Consider the following 22,127-nt stretch of genomic DNA (forward strand, 5'->3'; position numbering starts at 1 on the left):
TTGACCTAGTAATGCCTCCTTAAAATACAGGTGAACAAATTTGTATAGTCTTGTCTTCAAAATCCAACTTAGCTTGTAGAGATACTAGTTAGGTGACCATGAAGTTTTTGAGTCGACCCTTAAACTCTTTTGTTTGTTTTTTTTAATCTTCCTTTCCCCTTGTAAGGATTAGAATCTCCCCTTAGGCCATAGTAAATAAATAAATATATATATATACACCCGTACAATTCTAAGAGATTTGAATTTGGTCTAAGAAAACCCTTCAAATTCTTAAGTAAAGAACCGAGACATGAGGGAATAGGGACTGCATTGCTTTAAACAAAATTAAACCAAATGCCATATCAATGTAAAGGACTATGGCAATCTGATTTAAAATTGACTGCAATGAGTGAAGCAAGTCAAAATCCTTTTCTAAATACATTAAAAATTTTTGGGAATTTCAGTATGGCATTTTGTTCCTTGAGAGCATGTAGCTATGCCATGAACTTCCAAATGCAGTAGCAGTACTTTAACAGTTGGATTCTTCTTTTCTTTTTTTTCCGAAACGGTAAATGATTTTATAACATAAGATAATTTTTACAAATTCAAGCAAAGGCTTGATAACTCAGTACAGTCAGTGCACCTTGGCACTAAGGAATCTCAAATTCCTCATCTTGACTGATATTCAACGCATAAGCGCTAATCCTATTACTCAAATGATTATTATCTCCATCAACTAAGCAAAAAGAGCACATTTGAAACAAGGCCTTCAAAGTAAGAATATCCTCGAGCAGCGTTGTGAGACGCATGTCCTGCGTTTTGGCATTCTGAATGAGATGAAAGACTTGTTTATTGTCCAACTGCACCTCAATATTTTCAAACTGGTGGACAGCGGCTTTACTGAGTAATAATTTGACAGCTTCTAATCCATCAATAAGCTGATGTCCTGCACTTCTCTCATGTAGCGCCCACCCTTGACACTGGTGTTGAAAATTCCCAGCGCATGTGATCCCAATACCAAGTTGAGAATTGGCCCTGTGCACCTGTATCGCTAGTCTCAATATCACTGAATTGTGACTTTGTTGTTGTAGCTGCACTTGTGACTGCCGAGTTCCTGTTTCTTCTGTACTCCATGTTGATGATTTTTCATGAGCTTCCTACCACTCTTCGTGAGCTTTCTGAACCGTTTTCCATGGCTGCCTCTGCTTAGCATTGAACTCTCTTGCATTTCTGCTTTTCCACAGCAGCCAGAGGATATTTGCTGTTAATGATAGATGGTCATTTCCTTCTCTTCGAGCTTTGGCTGCTGTCACCATGGTCCACCACCTGTTGAAGCAACTTTGTTGGTCCAGAGTTACATCCCATTGGATGGGTGCTAACCTCCAGACTTGTGAGGCATAGCTGCAGCGGAGTAAGACATGTTCAATTGTTTCACTCTCCTCACTGCCTCTACAGATTGGGTCCCCTTGCTTTGTCCTGCTGGCTATTAAATGTCTTACTGGTTGAGCTTGGCTAAGGCATTTCCAAAGGAAGATCTTCACTTTATGCTTAACTTTGAGCTTCCACAGATACGTCCAGAGTCCGTGGCTTTGGTTGCTCCAGCTTGTACTAGCTTCCTCCATTCCACCTTTCTTATTGTGATGCATTTTTGTCTGAGTTAACTTCCTGTATGCTGACCCCACAGTGTAGATACCATTAGTTCCATGGATCCAGTAGTGACAGTCCTCTCTATACCCTAAACTGATGGGGATTTTCAAAATCTTTTCAGCATCCTGGTTGCTGAAAGTCTCAAATATCAGGGGCCGAATCCATTTCCTCTGATGTATCAAGTCTTGAACCTTTTGAAGCACACTTCCCTATGGTTTAGTTGAAGACACCTTGCCAAGATGAGCATTTGGAATCCAGTAATCATCCCATATATTGGTACTTTTCCCATTCCCTATCCTTCTCCGAATTCCTTCCACCATAAACTTCCTTGCCCCCATCAATCCTTTCCAGATCCATGAGGCATTTGCAGGAACCTTGCAGTTGAAAATGGACTCGTTATGAAAGTAGCGAGCTTTAAGCACTTTACTAACAAGCAAGTTTGGTTGAGTAATTAATCTCCACACTTGCTTACCTAGTAACGCTATGTTAAAGGCCTCTAAATCTTTAAATCCGAGTCCTCCAGCTTTTCTGTCCCGCGCTCCAAAAGCTCCAATGCATTTTGTTTCTTCCATTTACCTCTCCCCACCAATAATTTGCCATTGTGGAGTTTATATCCTTACACAGCCTTTTAGGAATCTTGAAACATGACATAGTGTATGTTGGCAGGGCTAGAGCTACTGCCTTAAGCATTACCTCTTTCCCAGCCGCACTTAACAGCTTATTTTTCCACTTTTGTAACCTGTGTTGAATGTTGTCCTTGATGTACCCAAATATCTGGTGTTTGGATCGAGTAACTACCATTGGAAGCCCCAAATATCTCCCTTTAGCAAGTATCTGAATGTCTCCCAGAGCTTGCGAAATAACCAATTGTAATTGTTGGACCACATTTCTACTAAAGAGAACCGATGACTTCTCCAAGTTAATCATCTGTCCAGTACCCTTCTCATACACCAGGAGAATCCTTCTGAGTTCCATGGCATTGTTTGGGTCGGCTTTGCAAAATATCAACGAATCATGAGCAAAAAATAAATGGGACACCGTAGGACTATGTCTACTGAGTTTTAGACCCCTTATCCTTTTTTCCTCAGTAGCTGTGTGGAGTAGACTAGAGAGTCCTTTTGAGCATAAGAGGAACAAATATGGTGACAACGGATCACCCTGCCTAATTCCTCTCCGGGGGGACACATATTCTCTGATTTCCCCATTAATCGTGAAAGAGTAACTGACTGTTGACATACACTTCCTCCATCGGTCATTGAATCCTATTTTGTTCATCACAGCATCCAAAAACCTCCATTCAACTCTGTCGTAAGCCTTAGACATGTCTAATTTCACAGCCATAAAACCATCTTTGCCTAGCCTTTTGTTATTAAGATAATGAATGAACTCATGAGAGAGCATGATATTATCAAGAATTTGCCTTCCGGGGATGAAGGCTGACTGATTCTTACTAATGCAGTGATGAAGAACCTGCTTGAGTCTATTAGCAAGGACTTTGGCTATGATCTTGTAAACAGTAGTGCAGAGGCTGATGGGTCGGTACTGCTTAAGGGATGTATGATTTTTGACTTTGGGAATGAGGGAGATGATTGTATGATTGACTGACTTAACAAGATGCCCAGTATGAGAAAAAGTTTGAATAGCCTTGACCAGATCTTCTTTAATAATGTTCCAAAACTTTTGAAAAAAATTAGGAGGCATCCCATCTATAGCAGGAGCTTTATCAGGATTCATAGAGAAAAGGGCTGCTTTAATTTCTAACACATCAACAGGTTTCGTAAGTTTATCATTCATAGTCCCTGAGATAGTCTGTGGTATACCATTTAACATTTCCTGCATGTCACCTCAGAAGCTTCGAAAAGTTTAGTGTAGTAATATGCAATTTCAGTGCCTAGCTCCTCTTCATTTGTCGTCCAACTCCCATTCTCCCTCTGGATGTGGGTTATTCTATTCATCCTCCTTCTATCTTTGACACAAGTATGGAAGAACTTTGTATTTTTGTCCCCTTCCTTCAGCCATTGCAACCTAGCCTTTTGGCTCCAATACATTTCTTCCTCTCTGTAAGCCTCTCTTAAGCTACTTTTTAGAATTTTCCCCCGCTCCTTCTTGTCACTTATATCACATTCTTTGAGCTCCTGCAACTGTCCCTTGATCCTATCAATCTTAAGCTTGGAATTTCCTTGAACCTTATTTCTCCACTTTAGTAAGGCTGTTCTACACAATTTGATCTTTTGGGTTACTTTATCATCCTAGACCTCTCGTTTCCTTGTTTCCAAGCCTGTTCCCCAACCTCATAAATCTCTTGATGTTGAAGCCATCTCTTATCAAAATAAAACCTTTTCCTCCTCCTAGCTTGGGATGGTTTAGTGTCAAACAGTAGTATACTGTGGTCTGAAGCATAGGAGTCCCAATGTTGATAGCTAGCCTGCTGAAAGAGTTTGTACCAAGAAAAGCTACACAAGCCTCTATCCAGACACTGTTTAATCTCACCTTCCCCCTCCCAATTGTTACACTAAGTCCATGGATGACCCTCAAACCCAATCTCTAGGAGCTGATTGTGATTAATGAAGTCTTTAAAATGCTTGAAGCTACCTTCTTCCCTCCTATTCCCTCCCCACTTTTCAGCATTTGATACAATATCATTAAAGTCACCTGCTATTAGCCACTTATCACCCCAAAGATGCTTCCTGGAATGGATTATTTTCCATTGTTGTTTACGAATTTGATCATCACAGCTTGCATAAATCCCTATAAACCACCACTCACTCCTATTCTCGTTATCCTTAATGTGAGCTTCAATGGTAAAAGCTGTACACAGAACTTGCTTAATCCTTACCTCCGCCTTCCACATAAGTGCCATACCTCCTGCCTTATTCATGGACTCCACAATTTGAATCCCATCAAACTTCAAAATATTTTTTACTTTTCCTAGATAATTACTCCTATTCTTAGTTTCACACAAAAACACCATACTTGGAGAGGAAAGGTTGTTCACCTCTCTCAGCTGGGGAATTGTCAAGGGGCTCCCCACACCTTGACAATTCCACACCAGCACTCTCATTTATTCGTTGGGGTCTCATTTGGGTTGGACCCCTCCCCCTCAGTTTCCATTCTTATTGTCAATCCACTTAACCCAATTTTGGTCCTCTTGCCACTTTGAATGCTAACTTCATCAGTTTCGATTTCCATTTCATCCACTTCACCTTTTCTTTGCCTGCTTTTCTCCCCCTAAGAGAGTCTGATTTAGTCCCTTGAAGAGACTGTTTTGGTTTCTTGGGGGATTTCAAGGCTCTTAGGATTCGTCTGTTCTGCCTCCCTATGGCCTCAGTCATCTTTTGTTCCAGCAAAGGTGGTATACTCGCTGACTCCAATCTTTGCTTGATGTCTTGTACGTGGCCAAGTTTGGAAAGCTGAACCATCATAGTACCACATCCTACTTCCATCATCAATACATCAGAACTCCCTACTTCCTTTTCTCCAGTCCCAGACTGCTTCTTCTCCCCTACACTCCCATCTTGTTCCTTTATTAGTGCATGTCTTTCACTGAGTTCATGATGAATCTGACCTCTTGTACCTTCACCTATAACACTTGCATCAAGTGCAGTCAATTGATTAGCAGGGAGACTAGTAAGTTCACTTAGTTCTCTCCTCTGAATCTGCCCATTGGCACCATCACCTCTAACATTCTCAGTCTGGACAGTTGATGTACTAACTGGGTGACTAAGATGCTCATTTAAACCTCTCATCTGTTCTCCCGGATGTTGACCTTCATGGTCATGAATGTTACTAGCATCTCCTAGCTGTCTAATAGTATTACTGGTCCCCTGTGAGTGGTCCTTCTTTTCACCATTCTGAACCTCATTACCCCCTTTATCCTTCCATATGCCATCTTGAGTTTCCAATGCTGTTTCTGTGGGTTATACACTATGCTTTTGTTTCTCTTGTGCGGATATCCTCAAATTTCCACTCTGCAACCATGGGCCGTACTGATTAACCTTTTTTCCTCGACCTGAAGCGCCTGGCTTGGAACAGGTCCTTTCACTATGGCTTATGATTCCACAATTATAGCAAAAGTCTGGACACCGCTCGTATTTGAAGCTTGCTGATACGAATCTCGTTGGTGAGAAGATTCGCGACCCAAGATCACTTGTTGGATTTGACTTCGAACGCAAGAAACGGTAGCAGCGGAAACCCTACGACCCCTCTAATCCTCGTGACTACGAACTTGTTGATATTATCTCAACCCGTAATCAGACGAATTAGAGAACCTCAGGCAAGTGTAGAAGGCGCCACAATTCAAGTGTGGTTCTTGAATTGATAAGCCAAACAAGAACACTAGAGTAAAACTCTAAGTTGTTCAAGGGTTGCTCGAAAGCTATGGAGAAAATTCTCACACTAGGTTTTTTTGATAAAAGTGTCTATCTGAAATTATCAAAGCTTGGCTATTTATAGCCTTACAAAGAAATAAAGCTAATCTAAGTTGGAAACAATGCAAGTTTCCTTATTCGATTTGACAACTAAACTAATGACTCACTAATCATAGTTAAGGCTAACTAATGGACAGCTTATAATCGACCCAATGAAGGCTTTAAGTTGGCCCAACATAACCCAATAAAAGCTAATTAACCAACTTAAGTAATAGTGAGCCTAGACTCTATAAATCGGATCCAACTCAACATGAGGTCTTGGACTGAACTTATTCCTACCAAATAAAATAGAAATCTAAAAAATAAACTACTAAACTATTGCTAAAAGATTCATTCTCTTGCAGCCCGAAACATGGCCCATAAGCGGCCCATATTTCGTATCATTCCCCTTCTCTTGAAAAAGATTTGTCCTCAAATTGTGGTTGGAAATGAATGGTACTAACAAGAGTTGGCAGGATGAAACCTCAAATCTCCACATATTGGCTCTCTTAGAATGAATGATACTTGCATACGTCATGATTATTATAATTCGGTGCACATGTCTCTTGGTCAGCTTGAAAATGCTCACAATCAGCCATGGAAAACTCAAGGCTTTACTCCAATGACTCCTTGAGGATAATGCATATAGCTTCAGTTCCATGATGCAAGGTAAAATGTATGGTTCATTGGCAGCAAGCTCACATCCTCTTGGATCCTCCATAATGCAACTGACAAACTGAAGAATACTTTGAACATGATCGACTTCATTAGATTGATCATCACTTGGGACACTTGTCGCAAAATGGTAAGGAGGCAAAGGACAAAATTCAAGTCCAAGAACCCCCTTTGAAACTTCATTACTCCTCCCAACAAGCAAAGCAGGCTCATGGGTGAAGTTGAATATCAATAGATAGTAAAGGGATACAACACTTAAGATGCAAACTCCATGAAAATTCTGATATTCACCAATGGATATAGGGATAGAACATGCCATGATCAACTCAATCTCTCCTTGCTTAACCTGCATAAAAGAAGAAAAGCTAAACATAACAAAGGTAAGTTCGTTAGAAAAATAAGCCCTCGCATTGTCTCCCAAAGTCAGCGCACTTTTTCCCTTGTTTTCCTTCTCAACTAGCTCATGACAACTAACTTGTGTTGATGAGAATTCAAGGTTTTCAATCTCAAGTTTATTGCTAGCATTCGTAGATATTTCTTTAATCAATGGCGGACTAGAAGGAACATCTTTACCACCATTGGTTGACACATGAGTAAGTTGCTCAAAATATGAATGCAGCACTTGGCTAATTTCTCCCATCATAGAGTCAAATAATTCTTTATTCCGGCTTCGGAAATCAGCCTTTGATTCACGAGGCTTTGATTCAATTCGAGAATTCATGACTCGATTGTCGCAACACTCCTTAGATGATGCTCGTTTGCTTGATGAAGACCTTGGCTTAAATGCTTGACGCAAACTCCTTTGCTCCTCTTCATACTCATTACAAGTACGCTTATATCTTTCATATACACACAAGGCACGAAAATGATCCATTTCCTCCTGAAGTGGATGAAACTCATGTTGTGAATGCTCGGAGATTGAATGCGTGGAACTAGAGTACTTGGACGTAGTTCGCTTGGAACCCCTCCTCTTAAGAGACTCGTTCTCTAAGAATTCTTGATGATATGAATGAAATGCAACTCCACGAGGCATGGTTAAGTGACCTGCAAAATTGGTTAGCAGAGAAAAGAAATTTCTCACAACACACAAGCTCACGTGTATGTGCTCGTCTCTCGTGTTTTCACTCTAATTTTTCTCACCAAAGATTTTCTCACAGCCCCTTGCAAACCTTGAAGAAAGTAGAATTCCTCAACTGCCCAAGATTAGGCCTAAAAAGCAAGTTCACGCTAGAATTTGAGGTTTGTAAGAGTAGAGATTCTCTTGGAAAATAAAATTAGGACACAAAGAATGGAGTGGTAGAATATATTCAAGAGTAAGAATCAGAAAAAGACTTGACTCAAAGCTACAAAAAATATTAAGAAAGACACTCAAAGACTCAACCGACAAGGAAGTAGTCCTTTGCTTTGCTGGATTTTCTTGGAATGTTTACGGCCTTGGGTTCGACTGGTGATTTTATGAGGTTTTGGTTCCGTGTGATTGCTCAAGGGTGGGACGTGTTAGCCCTTGATAGCAATAGGTATCTGTTCACAAGTGTTGTAGCCGAGGGGAAACAAGTGCTAGTGGGCGGTGGCCTTGCTTAGGAAACTGGTTTGTAGTGCTAGTGGGCGGTGGTGTTTGGTTCGTAGTGCTAGTGGGCGGTGGTGTTTGGTTTGTAGTGCGGCTGGCTGGGGCTGTTTGGGGCCTGTTGTTGTGCAGAGGTGCGGTTGAAATTTCAAGGTATCAATATGGGTAGGTGGGGCTACAAATCATGAAGCAATAAGAAGCGAAACCCCTTTGGATTTAGAAATTGATTAGGATTGGAAGTCCTCCAGCGGCTGTTCCTCTATCTCCTTTTTTTTTGTTATCTTTCATTTTCTAGACGTTCAGTCGACCATGTTCCTCTTCCCAAGTGCTCTAGGATTGCACCATAACCAAGATACAAACGTTCCTCTAGCTACTATGTCCTTTTTTTTTTCTACAGCAACAACTTCGGATGAACGAAGGTTCGGGTTATCAATTTCCTTCCCAGGTCTGTGTTGAGTTTGTCCAGGCCTGTTGTGGTAGGTTGTCAAAATTGGCTAGGCTAGGTTCGGTAACAAACTGATCAGGTACAACTCCAGGTATCAACTAGCCGTCAACAACCAAGATTAGTAATCCACACAAAAAGAATGTCCAGCAGGAGCCTCAGGAAGTTTGCGGCAATTTCTAGATTTCAAGGTGCCGAGAATCCCTTCAAGAACTCCAAGAAATCAAGAAGTTTGCCCACGAAATTCAACCCATACACAGCAAATAGATACGAACAGAATTTGACAACTTCAAGAGTTGCTCTTCATGGCTTGGAAGAGAGCAGCGAGCAGAATTTTTGTTTGTGTGTGTTTTTCTTTTTTTTTAAGCTCAGGTTGGGCCTAACCTCGAGAACGAGAAGATATCCAGTTGCTGAACAATTATCATGCACAAGCACTGAGGCGACAACTTGGACAGATTTATCAGTGATAGTGCAGCAAGACAGAATTTCCTATCGATTCAATACTTTGTGCGACTTGGAAACATGACCATTCAGCACCGACTGACTCTTTAACCTACTGGAACCAAGCGGTGGGAACAACACAGCAAGACACGGGCAGATTACTCACAAGACTCAATAGAAATTTGGCAATAACGAGACACGGATAGATTGACCAAGCTTCAATGAAACACCAATAAGGGCGCGACTCTAGGAACACCAGCGGTGTTGTCTTGTTTTGTTTCTTTTCTTTTTTTTTTCTTTTGTTAACGAAAGCTGGGATCACACACCACCAAACCGAATACAAGACAATTGACTCCCAGCAAATTCCAGAAGTCACACAACACCAAGGACAGACTCCACAACACGATGACCAGAATTGAAGAGAAACAAGGAAGACTTGCGGCAGTTTGCAGTTGTGCGAACAGAATTTGGAATTTTTTTTAGCTAATAAGATAGATACCAAGACACGAATTACGACAGAAGAAAAAAAAAGGTAAAACGATGTTACCAACAAGCTAGCTTTGATACCAGCTGATATGAATCTCGTTAGTGAGAAGATTCGCGACCCAAGATCACTTGTTGGATTTGACTTCGAACGCAAGAAACGGTAGCAGCGGAAACCCTACGACCCCTCTAATCCCCGTGACTATGAACTTGTTGATATTATCTCAACCCGTAATCAGATGAATTAGCGAACCTCAGGCAAGTGTAGAAGGTGCCACAATTCAAGTGTGGTTCTTGAATTGATAAGCCAGACAAGAACACTAGAGTAAAACTCTAAGTTGTTTAAGGGTTGCTCGAAAGCTATGGAGAAAATTCTCACACTAGGTTTTTTTGATAAAAGTGTCTACCTGAAATTATCAAAGCTTGGCTATTTATAGCCTTACAAAGAAGCAAACCTAATCTAAGTTGGAAACAATGCAAGTTTCCTTATTCGATTTGACAACTAAACTAATGACTCACTAATCATAGTTAAGGCTAGCTAATGGACAGCTTATAATCGACCCAATGAAGGCTTTAAACTGGCCCAACATAACCCAATAAAAGCTAATTAACCAACTTAAGTAATAGTGAGCCTAGACTTTATAAATCGGATCCATCTCAACATGAGGTCTTGGACCGAACTTATTTCTACCAAATAAAATAGAAATCTAAAAAATAAACTACTAAACTATTGCTAAAAGATTCATTCTCCTACAGCCCGAAACATGGCCCATAAGCGGCCCATATTTCGTATCACTTGCCCACTTAGTAACATCCCCCACCTTTACAATTGTCCCTCGTAGCAGAGGTTTACTTATGTTGACCATAACGAGAAGCTTCAAATGTCTGCCTTCCTTTCCCCCAGTCTGGGGAATTATAACATCTCTCACGTGACGAAATATTGAGCCTATTTTCTTACCTGCCTCTTTGGAAATCCAGTGAACCGGTAAATTCCAAACCTGAATCCAAAGTGGTGCCAAGCAAAATACCCTTTCATCATCCTCTATCCCTTCATACCAGTTATTCAGAACCAGCATTTGATTATCTAGTATCCATGGCCCTCCATGTAGGATCCGCTCTCTGTCACTTTCAAAAGGCAAGATAAACTGGAACATGTTCAGTCCTAACTCCACCACTCTTAATTGTTTTGGGTATCCCCATGCAGTGGTTACAAAGTTCTTCACCCCAGTGTAGTTTGAAGCTTTCTCACCCATTATCTTTTCTATCAAGCTGATTTTACACTCTTGGATTCCACCCCCTATCTCCTCAGTACCCAAGCTAGTTGCTTGAAGTTCGGTGCTAGAAAGATCGAAATTCTGCATGATCTCAGCAAGTTCATCCGCCATTGTGACACCAGTGACTGTTGGTATACCACACACTAACCTTAAAGACTCGAAAAACTTACTCCTCAACCCAAGAGAGACCAGATCTACACTATCTACCAGAGACACCTAATGAAAATGGCTAAAACAAACAAAACAAAGACACAAGGCTAGTACAAGAAGTAATGGCCATGACCTTACCTGTCGTAGCTTGGTTAGAGTTGACTGGAGCCTTTTGGCTTGAGTTCAGAACATCATTTAGAGCAGCTCTTCCCCAACTCCTGAGCTATAAGTAATACGCAACTGGTTACTTGTTTGTAGGGACTTTTGAGCTATTATCTCTCTCTCTCTCTCTCTCTCTCTCTCTCTTTTTTTTTTTGGAATGTACTGAGTTAACCTAGGGTGCAAACTCACCCAAATGTTAGTGTTTTTCCGACATTATTGTGCTTACTGGGTAATAAATCTACACAGAAAGCCAGAGTGGTTCTGGGAATAAAGGCCCCAAGGTACGGAGGGTTAAGGGTGTGGTTGAAGGATCAATAAGAAAAGGCTCCCACACCGGGAAGAAGAGCTCTCTGCTTAGAGAGAGAAACAACCTCTACTAAGGAGAGGAACCATTGAACCATACAGTTGGATTCTTCTTCCTACTTAAAAATGTAGGCTTTGTTTGGATGGCGAGAAACTGTAGAAAAGTCAGGTACAAGAAAACGAGCCGAAACAAAAAACACAAAAATATATATCTCTTGTGTAGCTAGCTTCCTTGTTTGGTTCAAGAGAGGAACTAGATGGAGGGAGAACATCAGGATAAGAGGACTCGAATTCCATTTTACCGGCTTTATGAGTCTACTCTTGTGGTATTCGTTCTCTTCGATATAAGAAAAAGTTCAATAATGTTGGGGAGGTACTAATAGTTACCGCAATATTGTTGACAACAATCTTCTTGTACAAAATCATGAAATATTTATTGATAAAAAAGGATACAGAAAATCGAAAAAAATTTGTGTAGTTCTTAAAAGAAAAAAAATAAGAACACAACAAAATCCTGCACAAATAAAAAACAAAAGAGCAAAAAAAAAAGAAACTCACTCTCTTTCACTTTGATGTTATTATTATTGTTATCATCATCATCATTATTATTATTTTAATGGCAAAACGTATGCCAACTAAATTTATTAGTTAGAGAAAAGGGACATAGACCTTATCTCCAGAAGGTAAAAACATAAAAACAAAAACAGAAAATGAGAATGACTAATCTTTACATCAATCAACACAAATGGAAGGGATTTGCAGTCTATCTAGTCTAAATGGCCCCTTAATTTTGCTAGGCAAGTTTAGGGGTTATGCATACTTTGATATTTTTTTCCTGGCAATCAAACATTCGTCAAGTGATGGCGTTAAGGAGAAATAGCGTGCCAATTCTATGCCATCTAGGTACAAAAACCAAAACCTCGAAAGATGACCATTGACCTAAATAAGTTGATTCAAGAATGGAACAAGAAGAGACAAATGGAATAATCCGCATATTTAATCATCAAACTATCTCTGTCTGATATATGAGGAAAATGCAAGGGGAGACAACATTTGTTGTGTGTGGAGACATGTTATTATCATACCTTAGTTCAAAAGGCCCTACATTGGGCACCCCTTCTCTAGAAGTTTGTTTAAGTCCTTTTCAAGTTTAGCCATTTACTCTCTCTCTCTCTCTCTCTCTCTCTATGTTCATATAATAGAGATAGAGATAGGTATGTGTAACATATGATGAGGATGTTTGAAAATTTCTCATGTTAGTGTGTAAAAAACGCAGCACACAATGCCGCCTTCCGCAGTCCCACAAACTGCCCCAAAATTCTGACTTGCTTATTTTGCACTATTACAGGTTTGCTAAAGCAATCCCACCCCAACCTCCTACAGTAGGAAAGATTTTCTGACACTTTTTCTTTTTCTTTTTTTTTAAGATATAGTCTAGTATTTGTTGGGTCTATCATCCTCGATTTCCCCAATAAAAACAAGGGTTCATTGATTTCATTTTATAAGCAGGCATATATATATATATATATATATATGAAGGTTAATGATGGTATCTTTTGTGATGGGATTTTTCCTTTACTGATTCTTGAGAAGAGTTCACACTTAACCACACAAGTTTCTTGATTCACTACAATTCTGTCGGGAATCATATATGTGGATGTTATCCTTCTTATGAAGTTGATTGTCAGAAACAACTCTACAAAATGTGGCTTTTGTAACATTGCATTTCAGATTTGTTTTAAGAAAAGAAAATGGTTGTTAAACAATACTTTCTCAATAAAGGTATTTATCTTTGAAAAAGGGGTCATTCATAAACGTTTCTGAAAAGTTAATAAATGAAATTTTTACACTTTATATCCTTCAACTTATGCTCTCTTAACCAAAAAAGATAAAAATCAAAGGATTTTCATGTGCAAGTTTAATTTTCTAAGTTAGTCTTCTAGTTCATTCAAAGGATACAATCATCAAGTGTCAATATTACAAGAATTAATAGTTTTTTGTACTAGAATTACTGAACTGAAAAACCAATAGAAATAATTCCTACATGTTATACGCCTATTAACTGTTAAAACATAATGCCTAAAAAATGTAAGTCATAATCACGCATTTAATTGTGTACATGATGTGGTGCAAGCTGATGCATGAAATCATTAGCCGCCTAAATAAGTTTGAGATCGAATAATTAGTGCAAAATCTACTTGATTGCATGAATATAGACAATTTTTTTTCTTACAGCCAGTTGTTATGTGTTGGGAAAGGGGTACCAATAAAAACACACAATATCAGAGTTAATCCAAGACAAATTTTTCTTTCCCCAAGTACCAGTTAAAATAGGAACAAACCAAATCACCAAGTAATAATACCAACAGTGATAATAAAATGCAAAAAAATAAAGGGCACAGGACACCAAGATTTTTACGTGGAAAAAATCACGGGACCTAATCCAGTCAAAAAATCTCCACTATCACAATAATGGGAATACACAGGTCTATCCGAAATATTAGGATGACAACAATATCACCACCACCAACTAAGTGAAATTGCTACAAAATCACTCCCAAAAACTATAACTGTCAAAGAATTGGGTTTGGAAAGTTGTTACCAAATGAAAAGGAAATCTAAAATCTAGATGAGTAGAGCTTGATGAGAGGATCGCGTGTGTAAAATTTCGTCTCAATCGAGTTTCGAATCACCCTCCAATTAAGACTTTGAAGTGTTTCTCTCTCTAGCTTTTTCTCTCTCTTCATTTTTCCCTCTCAACCAGCAAAAGATGGCGGTTATGCTTTTTCTCTCTCGCACGAGGACAGAATAGAAGAATGCACTTCTGCAGCTGTCGCTTATGGTTTTGACTTGAGAAACCCTCAAGTGTTGTTTGTGGGTTGGCCCATAAATGGGCTGGCCCACACCCAACAATCTCTCCCTCCAGCTCATTTGGGGGGTTTCCCCAACCCTGCTTCTTGTCTGCAAGACAAAAGTTTCTCCTTAGACAATGCCTTGGTAAACATGTCAGCACCATTATCATCTGTATGCACTTTCTCAAGTGTCAACAACTTGGAATCCAGTACTTTCTGAATCTAATGATATCTCACATTAATGTGTTTGGATCGAGAGTGAAATGTAGAGTTCTTACACAAATGAATAGCACTCTGACTGTCACAATACAGACTATACTTCTCTTGTTTCATACCCAACTTTTGAAGGAATTTCTGCAACCAAAGAGTCTCCTTGCATGCTTCAGTAGTTGCAATGTACTCCGCCTCCGTACTAGAAAGGGCAATACATTTTTGTAACTTACTTTGCCATGACACTGCTCCCCCTACAAAAATCATCAAGTACCCAGAGGTGAACTTCCTATTATCAAGATCACCTGCCATATCTGCATCAGTGTATCCATCTAGCATAGTTTTACCATTGTCGAAACATAGACATAATCTAGGAGTTCCCTTGAGATACCTGAGAATCCATTTGACAGCATTCCAATGCTCTTTATCAGGATTAGAGAGATACCGACTGACCACTCCAACTGCATGAGCAATATCTGGCCTGGTGCAAACCATGGCGTACATCAAGCTACCAATAGCCGAATCATAAGAAACTTTCTTCATGTCTTCTTTATCTTTCTCACTTGTAGGACACTGCTTGATATTCAGTTTAAAGTGACATGCAAGTGGAGTTGAGACTTCCTTAGCCTTGCTCATGTTAAACCTGTTGAGTACTTTTTCATGTATTTTTCTTGAGATAACTAGAGCTTTCCATTTTGCCTGTCACGTGAGATTTTCATCCCCAATATCTTCTAGCCGGACCCAAATCCTTCATTGCAAAGGATTTACTTAACTCCTTTTTCAACCTATCAATCTTCACAGTATCACGACCAACAATCAACATATCATCAACATATAGCAAGAGAATAACAAAATCACAATCTGAAAAATTTTTCACATAAACACAGCGATCAGATGAATTTCTGTGGTACTCATGGTCTGTCATGAAAGAGTCAAACTTCTTATACTACTGTCTGTTTCAACCCATACAAACTCTTGTTGAGACGACATACAAGATTTTCTATACCATTTTCTTTGAACCCCTCTGGTTGCTCCATGTAGATCTCCTCTTTCAAGTCGCCATGCAAGAAGGCTCTCTTCACATCAAGTTGTTCGATCTCCAAATTCAAACTGGCTGCAATAGCAAGAACAACTCGTATTGATGACATTTTTACTACAGGAGAGAAGATTTCTTCAAAATCTATACTTTTCTTTTGACTGAATCCCTTCACAATCAATCTTGCTTTATACTTTGGTTGTGATGTGTGCTCCTGAGTTTTCAACCTATAAACCCATTTGTTCTTCAGATCTCTTTTAGCCTTAGGTAGTTTCACTAAATCATAAGTATGATTCTCATACAGGGACACCATTTCCTCTTGCATGGCTCGCAACCAATCCTCTTTGTTCTCGTGCTCTAAACCCTTACAGTATGACTCAGGCTCTCCTCTATCTGCTAACAACACATATTCATGAGGATTATATCTGTTAGAAGGTCTCCTCTCTCTGGTAGATCTTCTAAACTCTTCTTGTGGTGGCGGTGGTGGTGTAGGTGGCGCCTCATGCTCTGGTTCATCAGCAGTAGGATTATCACCATCATTAATATCCTCTCTTTGTTCTGTCTCAGCTCCCCCTTGATTAAAATCAAAAGGTATTGGAATTGAATCTGGATCTGAATTTGAACTAGCAGGAATGTCATCTGAGAATTTTGAGTTTTCACCTTTATCAATATCTTCAATGGTTTGATTTTCAAAGAAGACAACATCTTTACTCCTGATCACCTTCTTCTCAATAGGGTCATACAACCTATAACCAAAATCTTCATGTCCATAACCCAAGAAAATGCATTGTTTTGATTTTACATCAAGTTTTGACCTCTCATCCTTGGAAATATGAACAAATGCCCGGCAACCAAAAACTCTCAAATGCTTAAAGGACATATCTTTTCCTGTCCATACCCTCTCTGGGATATCACCATCTAGAGGAACTGAAGGAGAAAGATTTATCAAATCAACTGCACTCCTCATTGTCTCACCCCAAAAGGATTTTGGCAGTTTAGTATTATAGAGCATACATCTGACCCGCTCAGTGATAGATCTGTTCATCCTCTCTGTTACTCCATTCTCTTGAGAAGTTTTTGATATAGTTTTCTCCAATCTGATTCCACGGGACTTGCAATAAATTTTAAATGGTCCTCTGTACTCACCACCATTATCAGCACGTACACACTTTAACTGTTTACCTGTTTCTCTTTCAACTTTGCTATGAAAATCTTTGAATACATCCAAAACCTGATCTTTGGATTTCAAAGCAAAACACCAAACTTTTCTAGCAAAATCATCAATAAAAGTTACAAAATAAACAGCACCACCAAGAGACTTATTTTTCATATAACAAACATCAGTGTGCACCAATTCTAAAGGATTCAATTTTCTAGATGGAGGAAAATTTTGAAATGCAACTCTGTGTTGTTTCCTATAAATGCAGTCAATACAAAGGTTTAAGTGCATTACCTCTAATTTCAGGTAGGAGCTGTTTGCGAACAAGTGTCTGAATCCTCTTTTCACCCATATGTCCAAGTCGCCTATGCCAAAGGCCAATTGAGGAATCACGAACTGCATTCACTTCTCCCTTCCTCAACTTGGCCTGCATCACGTGGAGGGTACTATGCTTCTTTCCTCTGGGAACAATGAGATTTCTTTTGCTGAGTTTCCATTTGCCTCCACCTTGCAGGCTATGGTAACCCTCATCGTCAAATTTTTCTGTAGAGATAATATTAAGGCGAATATCAGGGACATGTCGAGCATTTCTTAATATCAGTTGGCACCCAATATCTGTATCCAAATATATGTCTCCCATGCCAACAACTTTGCATGAGACCTCATTTCCCATCCTAACATATCCAAAATCTCTTTCGGTGTAGGTTGAGAAGAAATGCTTGTGAGGGGTAACATGGTAGGATGCACCCGAATCAACTACCCAATCACTGTCATAGCGAATAATATTCACTTGACCATCATCACAGAACACAAATATATCATCATGAGCTATCACAATTGCTGTAGTCTCTTCATCATTTTTTTTCCTTCGCCTTACCCTTTTTATCAATTTGTTCCCGTTTTAGGATTCTGCATTCTTTCATATAATGCTCATTCTTCTTACAATAATAGCATGCAATATTTTTTCGTGACTCAGACCTGCCTTTGGATTTGTCATTCTTGTTGTGGGGTCCTATACTTTTGCTTTTCCCTCTTCTTTCTTTCTTTTCTGTCACCAGGGCCTAGGACTCATAGATAATTCCTTGTTCCTTTCTCCTGAACTCTTCATTCATCACGGCCTTTTTTGCAATAGCTATGGTCAACACACCACCATAGTTTCTCAACTATCCGGTAGTGAACTGAATAATAATAAAGCCTGCACTTCATCATCCAAATTCAAATTTAACGTAGTTGCCTAGTTTATCAATCCCTGAAAATTACTGAGGTGTTCAGTCATATCTTCCCCATCCTTATATCTCATCCGAGTAATCTGCTTCAGACAACTAGATTTATTCAAACCGGTCTTTCTTTCATACATGCTCTCAAGTTTTTTCCATAATACATCAGCTCTGGTGTCATTAGCAAAATGTTGAAAAATACTTTGACCAATCCATTTTCTAATATTACCAACAATTTTTCTGTGCATATTAGCACATTTTTCATCACTCATATCACTTGGCCTATATTTATCCCCTAGAACAGGTTCAAACAAATCTCTACAATACAGGTAGTCCTCCATTCTAGGCTTCCAAATCGAATAATTAGTAGCATTCAATTTTATCATGCAACCACTATCCGAATCATCCATTTTTAACCAGTACAAATGAGTAGCCTAGCCTGACTGCTCTGATACCACTTGTTGGGAAAGGGGTACCAATACAGGCACACAATATCAGAGTTAATTCAGGACAAATTTCTTTTTCCAAGTACCAGTTAAAATAGGAACAAATCAAATCACCAAGTAATAATACCAACAGTGATAATAAAATGCAAGAAAAATAAAAGGGCACAGGACACCAAGATTTTTACGTGAAAAATCCAAATTGAAAAAAATCACGGGACCTAATCCAGTCAAAAAATCTTCACTATTACAATAATGGGAATACACAGGTCTATCCGAAATATTCGGATGATAACAATATCATTACCACCAACTAAGTGAAATTGTTACAAAATCACCCCCAAAAACTACAACTGTCAAAGAAGTGGGTTTGCAAAGATGTTACCAAACGAAGAGGAAATCTAAAATCTGAATTGGTAGATGAGTAGAGCTTGACGAGAAGATCACGTGTGTAAAATTTCGTCTCAATAATCACCCTCTAATCAAGACCTTGAAGTGTCTCTCTCTCTCTAGCTTTTTCTCTCTCTTTGTTTTTCGCTCTCAACCAGCAAAAGATGGCGACTGTGATTTTTCTCTCTCACACGAGGACAGAAAAGAAGAATGCACTTCTGCGGCTGTCGCTTGTGGTTTTGACTTGAGAAACCCTCAAGTGTTGTTTGTGGGTTGGCCCACAAATGGGTTGTCCCACACCCAACATTATGTTATTATGAGGTAGTGGAGCTTGGGCAAGGTTGAAGAAGCAAAAGTTCTTCCATGTGTTTCATTGTTGAAGATGAAAGAGCAAGCCTCACATTCTTGAAGGAGATATTTAGGTGTACATCATTATGTGGTTCAAACAATTGGATACCTCGACTTCATCAAGAGGAGAAGTGCCCCCCGGGTGCCTCGGGGGGTGGCCAAAACCCAGCGTTTTTACTTTTATCACTCAAGAGATTTTATGGTCTAATCTGTTCAATGTGGAATTAATTAATAACTAAAACAATTAGCTTCTTTCTTGCAGCGTCAACCATATTTCTTATGGTTGTTTTCCTTTTCTTTTTTGAAGGGCCATTAAAAAAGTTGAGTTTTGTTAACATTAGAGTAGTATTTTATTCCTTTTGATCAATATCATATTGCCTATTTCTCTTTCTGGGACTCTAATAATTAACTTTTCATTTTTCTACATTTATAAACAGTCAACTTGATATACAATGCTGGATTGTGGTCACAACATTTTTTCTTATTTTTTATATTATCACATACTCTATCCATTTTCTACCAAGAAAGAGCATATAAGGAACATTTACCTTGTAAAATGGTTTTCCAGTGCCATGTCAAATGTCAATTCAAAGAATTATAAAACAAGTCAGATTTTGTTGAAGTCACCAAAAGTTACTCTCTTTTTTATACACTGTCAGTATAAAGAATTTTTTTTACACAAATAGTTTTAGATTATGCCACATAATATAAATTCAAATTTAAAATTTAAATCATACATATGTAGCATACATCCAAGGTTGCTAGTAAAAAAAAAATCACTACATTGTCAGTATATAAAAATTGCGGGGCAAGTTAAATTTTGTTAATGCCACCAAAAGTTACTCTTTTTCTATGTGAGCTATGAATCACTCCTAAACTATTTCCACAATCGAATGCGAAGTGTAGGAAAATTCCTGTGCTCCTTTGCTTCTGCCGTTTCATTTCTGGGCCAAAGAGAAGGTCAACATTTTAGGCATTTTCATGTCGTCAAAGAGTTGAAAACAATAAGTATGTTTTTGATTGCATGTCTTCACAGTCAAACTCAAACTCAACTAGATAACAATTTCTATGCCATGTTACATGCTTGACCAAATGAAAGTGAACCAGTACTTTTTTTTGTTAACTATATATATATACATAGCTGTACTAACTTTATGCCCTTTTATTATTATTATCATTATTTTTTGGTCTAAAAGGGTTATTATAATTAGCCAATTCTTGAGGAAAACTCAAGTGGGTTTTTCATTAATTCCAACTTACTCCATTCATTGCATTTGGGATCCTCTATGCCATTATTCGATATCAAATTCAGTGTCAATTTCACTTATCACGTGAGGGTGAAAGAACTTTAAATAAATAGCATATAATAAGTTAAATAAATAAGACACTTAACGTAAATATAGAAGTTAAATAAATACGACACTTGACAAAAATATAAAAGTTGCACTGAATTGCCATTGAAAAGGTGACACTGAGGATCCCGTATACATTCATTGGTGTAAAAGATGTTGATGCAAAAAACCTGCAAATGCGTTAGGATGAAGTCCCCATTAGGGGTGTGTAATGCTACAAAAGTGATGCCTACAGTAGGATATCGGCGTATCAGTTAATATACAATGTCATACTCATTATTTTTGTATTTGAATTTGAAATTGGTACGTACTGAATTGGAAAACCCCTTACCGATTATTTTGAATTCAACAAGTGCACTGGTCACCATATATATCTACTATATTACCAAATTATCATATTTGATTTACCAAATTCATTTCGAATTCGATTTGTAATTCAGTGTAACTCCATTTGTAATTCTCACCCCCATGAATAATAAATCCATACTACCTACATTGATATTCTTTAATTTGTACTTTACTTGACTCCAATACCATATGATTTACGGTTAGATGAAAATCTTTGAATGCAAAGTTGAAAATAAATTTAGAGCAACAGAGATTTCGTGGTATAGTATTAGTGCTCAAAATTCATGGAAATAAAAAAGACAATGATGCGACTGCTGAGAGCGCGATCCGAACTGAGCAGCAGCGGGCTGAGCGAATGAGTGAGAGGGAACTGGTGCCGGTGAGGTAAGCGAACTGACCTGCAAAGGGATGAACAGCGGGACTGGTTCCCCGTTGTGAGTCTGATGGTCAAGTCAGTTATAGCAATGAGTAGGGCAACAGTATTGATTACTCTAGAAAAGGCGTACCTTGTCTTGTCTGGTTGTGCTATATTTATAGGACTCTGGGTAATAGTTTCCTTATAGGAGTATGAGTCCTACTAGAGAGGGATTCCTCTTAGGGATCCGTCTGTTGGCTCCAAAAGGTTCGGGAGCTGCGACCCACTAGGCCCATCCAGTTGGGAGGCAGTGGCCATGCACGAATTGGCATCCCACCTGGCCGAGCTGACAGGTCACCATGTTCGAACTGACACGTGACTCTGGTGGATTGGCCTCACTGCACTAGCCCCTCTTTAAGTCTAGAGTTATCGAAAAGTCGCATGAGTCTGGACCAAATTTTGAGATGACGCGTTAGTTCGGTATGGGACCCATAGTCTTGCAGACATTGCCTTTGCTCGAGTAACCGTCACATTCATTCACGTAATCGCCACTTCAACCATCATGTTGTTTCATAATGATAGTTACCAATCCAATCGTCGCACAGTGCTACGGTTATCGGTATTAAATTTGAATTTTAATTCGAAACGCTTCATCTTCCCACTCTGGTGGCTTATAAATAGGCCCCACCAGATGTCACTTTCACGCTTTCTTCTTCATTTTCTCCACTCCCTCAATTTTATAGCAGTTCAAACAGCTCATTCCTTCTCGAGTCTGTTCGTGCGTCTTGTTATGAGTTCAGTCGAGAGTCAGCCCGTACCTCTCCCCTAGATATCACTTGGCATCCGAACTGTCTTCTCCTAGCCTCACTAGTAAGTTTCCTATTCTCTCTT

The 22,127-nt window shown here is 39.0% G+C and overlaps 2 protein-coding genes across 2 annotated transcripts; both read right to left on the reverse strand.

The window, feature by feature from the left end:
- Window positions 1-629: 629 nt before the first annotated feature.
- Window positions 630-3,420, reverse strand: LOC113760063. Its single transcript, XM_027302637.1, has 4 exons — window positions 2,203-3,420; window positions 1,857-2,000; window positions 1,141-1,751; window positions 630-1,014 (listed from the first exon to the last, which is right to left on the reverse strand). Exons 1-4 carry the CDS (start codon window positions 3,418-3,420, stop codon window positions 630-632), a joined length of 2,358 nt encoding a protein of 785 aa, XP_027158438.1.
- Window positions 3,421-10,359: 6,939 nt separating this feature from the next.
- LOC113760064 lies at window positions 10,360-11,022 on the reverse strand. The gene has a single exon (XM_027302638.1). It carries the CDS (start codon window positions 11,020-11,022, stop codon window positions 10,360-10,362), a length of 663 nt encoding a protein of 220 aa, XP_027158439.1.
- Between the last annotated feature and the right edge of the window lie 11,105 nt (window positions 11,023-22,127).

Source organism: Coffea eugenioides, chromosome 2 (assembly GCF_003713205.1).
Source record: "Coffea eugenioides isolate CCC68of chromosome 2, Ceug_1.0, whole genome shotgun sequence".
Classification (NCBI taxonomy): domain Eukaryota; kingdom Viridiplantae; phylum Streptophyta; class Magnoliopsida; order Gentianales; family Rubiaceae; genus Coffea; species Coffea eugenioides.

Bases quoted from the DNA above. Each gene is read 5' to 3' on its own strand.
- LOC113760063 (XM_027302637.1), bottom strand. From the start codon at position 3,420: ATGAATGATAAACTTACGAAACCTGTTGATGTGTTAGAAATTAAAGCA. The intron at 2,001-2,202 runs GTAAATGGAAGA...TTCAACTGCAAG, and splicing joins CAAATTATTGGTGGGGAGAG to GTTCCTGCAAATGCCTCATG. The intron at 1,015-1,140 runs GTAGGAAGCTCA...ACAGGTGCACAG, and splicing joins CAGAAAGCTCACGAAGAGTG to GGCCAATTCTCAACTTGGTA.
- LOC113760064 (XM_027302638.1), bottom strand. From the start codon at position 11,022: ATGGCGGATGAACTTGCTGAGATCATGCAGAATTTCGATCTTTCTAGC.